Below are 4,206 nucleotides of genomic sequence, written 5' to 3' on the forward strand. Positions count from 1 at the left end.
ATATATGTGAAGACAATTACCATATATATTTACCATTATATATGGTAATGGTAATCTAAATGGTAATCTAATTTACTGAAAAGCACCTCGAAAGCTTTTTGAACTACAAATATGGCAGAGTGGTTTTTAAAGGCGGGCCTTCGCAGCGAGTGAAAGTAAAAGTAATGCCTCCACAGCAGGCTGTCGTGGAGGCATGAAGATTGTTCGCTGATCATGATCGTACAAGAATCATCCCAGCTGGAAGATGGATCCTCATCGAATTGTCTGGGCCGTGATGGTGTGTCTCCTCGGAGCAACGCGTCTCTCCAGCGGTGGTAAGAGTAAAAATTTAACCCTCATATTTACCTACCTTTTTTTTTTTTTTTGTTTGTTTAGAACAAAGGTCACCCATACAGAACATACATGCATATACGTTTAAATATAGTCAATTCTAAATGTTATATTTTTTATAATTAAGACTTACACTTTGTCAATTGCGTCATTAAAGGTAGTAATGGTTTCATTTGTCCATAACGTTGGCTTAATGTTAAGCCAAGATTACATGCTGGCTTAACATGTAATGTAAAAAGAAAAAAAAACAACAAAAACATAGATGTCTAGATAACATTCTACATACTCTGAAAACATTTAATCTTCAATATGAAACTAGATCACAGGTTTGATATGAACTATGGTATAGAGGAAGTTTAAAGGAAGAACTGCCAGTTTCAGTTGCAAAAAAAAGGGTCGATAAAGTTTCTGTGTCCAGATTGGTTTTTACTGAGTCATAAAATGTTTTATTTCTCATCTCAAGCGTACAGCAACACATATGAACTTCTGCTGTCACACACACACACACACACACACACACACGCACGCACGCACGCACGCGCGCGCACGCACGCACGCGCACGCACACAAAACAAAAATGTGTACAAACTAAGATCTTATGATTCGGCAGCTTGTAGAAGCACCTGCTTAAGATGAAGCTTGAAAGCAGTTGGTTTCCGTTTGATTTTATCAGTCAGAGTCTGACTTTATTTGACTCTTTGTTGTTTCAAACATCCTGTAGTCTGGCATCATTTCGATGATTTTCAGGTCTGAAGTGTTACTTCAGTCTTTGACACACTACATTTTCCCCTCAGACATTTTGTTATAGATTTTGCTGCTGTGTTTTGAGTCACTGTCCTGCCGATGGCCCAGATTGTTGGATAGATGGCATCAAATTCGATTTCGGGATATTTTTGGTTTCATTCACTGATTGAGTAAACAAAAAATAAATCAAAGATTTTCCAAAGATAACAACTGACTTGCCAGATGTCTCAGTCTTGCCACTGTAAAACAAGGCAACTTTACTTATGTTGCTTTTAACCTTCAGTTAAAAGCAACTCAAAATACATATACAAAAAAACGTTAGAAACGACATACATCAAGAAAAATCACATCAATAAAAGGGTAAGTTATGATCATTTCCACCGCTGCACACTGAAAAAAAGTTTCTTTCAACTTAAAAAATTGCTCTAATTTATTACAGCTAATAATTCTGTTTTTAATAAGTCTGAAATCAGAACTGTAGCTTGAGCAAAACTAATAGAATTAGCCATAAGAAATTTGAGTAATTTTTTAAAGTTGATTCAAAAAAACCTTTTTTTCAGTGAGCTTATCACTTCCTGTGAGGCGCTGTACTCACAGGAACAACGCCTCACTGGAATGTTGCTTAAGAACAACATTCCAGGAATTCCAGAGGTCCATTCATTAGCTTTGAGCACTTTTTAATAGGACTCTCAATAGGTTTTGTAGTGTTTTTGGAATCTCCCAGAACATTACTCGGTCGAACTTTTTCCACTTGTGAATGATTTTTTTTGTCACCGAGGAATGATGGACGTGAAATCATTTGGAAAGGGTTTTCAAACCCTTCCCACATTGTTCACCTCCAGCAGTTGTTACTGATTTCTTTCCTCTTTGTCTTTGTCAAGACGTTTATCTAAGCTCCAACGCTGAAACCCCTGCTTTTATAGAGGTGATCACTCTTACTGATGGCCGGTTAAGCTAAGCATTTGTTCTTGATAAACTCTATATCATTTTGACTTTGTCATAATTTGTAAATATAGAACTGAAGAAACACACAACTTTCTTTTTGATGTAATTATGTAAAGAGCAAAAAGAGGAGCAAAAAGAGGAGATAATTAAAATGAAGCCAGTAGTGAAGTAATGCTAGAAAATTTTAATGTGTTTTTTTTTTTTTTTCAGCCAACTGCACATGTCCAAAGATTCCCCCAAAAATCTTTACTGTACGAGAAGACGGATGCTTCGAGGTCAAGTATCGCTACAAGTGTATTCCAGGCTATACGAGAAAATCCGGAACGTCAGCCCTCATCAAGTGTGAGGAGAAGAATGGTGTTTCACAGTGGGGCGAATCTAACTTCGAGTGTATAAGTAAGATCCTTTTATTTCTCTTTCATTTCTTTAAGAGAAACCTCTATCGTGTTATCCCCGAGAGCTTGATTTCCAAAGTCAGAGAGATGAGTTGATTCTGAAAGCTTTGGGTGGTAACTGAATGTCTGAGTCATTTTTTTGTGAAAAGAAACCAAAATCAGCTGATGCGAAAAACAACAGAAACAAAATCAAGTGAGATGAAAAGCAAAAAAAAAAAAAAAAAAAAAAAAAACCAAAAAAAAAAAAAAAAAAAAAAAAAAAAACAGATTGTTATGGAAATTTCATTTATCAAAGAATGAGAATCTGTTTCAATAATAAAAGAAAGATTAATCTTTGTCTTTAAGTTTTTTGGGGGGTTTTTTGTCTTTAAGTTTCTTTATTCAAAGGCAAAAGCGTTCCAAGACCCGTCTCACTGAACGTAGTCACTTCACATCGTTACATAGTCACAGCAAGGAAAAGACCCACCCAGAGCCTGATCTCTATTGCCAGATGGACCACAGAGATGATTCTTTCCCCCTCCTCATGAAGTGTCCCTCACCTCTTGGAGGAAAATTTTATGGCAGGAAAGGGAGCCCATAAGGATTTCAGGACAAACATCTAATGCTTCTTTGTCATAATGGGTTCAGGGTCAAATAACCCATGTCAGTCCTTTAAGACAATTGCCAAGTTAAGCAAGATGTCTTCAGGTCTCTTAAGTTATCACAGCTGTGGAAACATCTAAATATTATCTGGAAACTTCTTTAATAGAAAAACACATCTTGCAGAAATACAAAAACACAGCAGATATAATCAGTAAATAAATGGTAAGAAAAAAATAAATAAATAAAAGTATCACCAGTTCCATCAAAGATGAATTAAGGCTAAAAACGACATTTCTATTATACTTGCATTGGGGGTTTATTTACACAGAAGTTGATGTTTATCTATAAGGGAATCTTGAGTTGGTGCATCACAAATGATTTTAATGTGTGAAAAATATAATGAGGACAGAAACGGGCTGAAAGAAATATCAGAAATGTAGGGACATCGCTGCATCACTGTTTCATGACGCATGCAGGTTTTAGAAAGTAAGAGGCAACATTTTCACTAAGTCCCTGCTGTTGACGTGGAAATTATTATTATTATTATTTTTTCTGTAGCTGGATAAATAACTGACTACTGGGGATCTGTTCTCTACAAACCCCAAAGCAAAAAAATAGAACCATTTTTTAACCATTTGTTGATGTATTATGCGCCATATTGCAACATTCACCAATATTATTCTATGTCGCTTGCTTTTCAAATAGCATGCTGCCCTCAGGAATGTCTTCTTCTTTTCCTTTCGGCTTTTTCCCTTTAGGGGTTGTCGAGAAAAGTCGAGCTCATCCCACTTCCCCATGCTGGAGATTTTAGTTTAATAATAACAATGAATAAAGTTACCTTTAAAATTGAGTACACAGGTGACATCAAGCCCCAACAGTAGAGTCAGACTGTAATCAAATTAATCTGGTTGTGTGTGTTGTTACTATGTCCTGCAAACTTTGCCTTAATTTTACTTTTTCTATTTAATCATAAAAAATAATAGTCAGGCAGAAAGAGAGTCATGGAACAGGAAGAGCAGATTTCCTGAAGAAAGAGGAAGAAAGCTTCCAGCCTGCATGTGGATAAAAATAGTTCAGATTACTCATTTCAGAGCATTAAAGGTTTAAAGAATAAAATCTAAACATTTTGAGTAATTGGATAAAACCCAGAGTAAAATACTGAAATGAAGAATGGTAACTTATGATTAAACCAATAGTTAATATTGGTTTA

The 4,206-nt window shown here is 35.6% G+C and overlaps 1 protein-coding gene across 5 annotated transcripts in view; it reads left to right on the forward strand.

Moving 5' to 3' along the window:
* Window positions 1-168: 168 nt before the first annotated feature.
* Window positions 169-4,206, forward strand: part of LOC107838512 (uncharacterized) — a 13,145-nt gene continuing 9,107 nt past the window's right edge. For 4 of the 5 annotated variants that reach the window (XM_016681078.1, XM_016681081.1, XM_016681080.1 and 1 more), the window contains exons 1-2: window positions 169-320; window positions 2,230-2,415. In XM_016681078.1, coding sequence (XP_016536564.1) covers window positions 245-320; window positions 2,230-2,415 — 262 coding nt within the window. In that variant the 5' untranslated portion in view covers window positions 169-244. The remainder of the gene's footprint in view (window positions 321-2,229; window positions 2,416-4,206) is intronic. The other variant, XM_016681079.1, reaches the window with a different exon arrangement.

This window comes from Poecilia formosa, unplaced genomic scaffold, assembly GCF_000485575.1.
Source record: "Poecilia formosa unplaced genomic scaffold, Poecilia_formosa-5.1.2 Scaffold269, whole genome shotgun sequence".
Classification (NCBI taxonomy): domain Eukaryota; kingdom Metazoa; phylum Chordata; class Actinopteri; order Cyprinodontiformes; family Poeciliidae; genus Poecilia; species Poecilia formosa.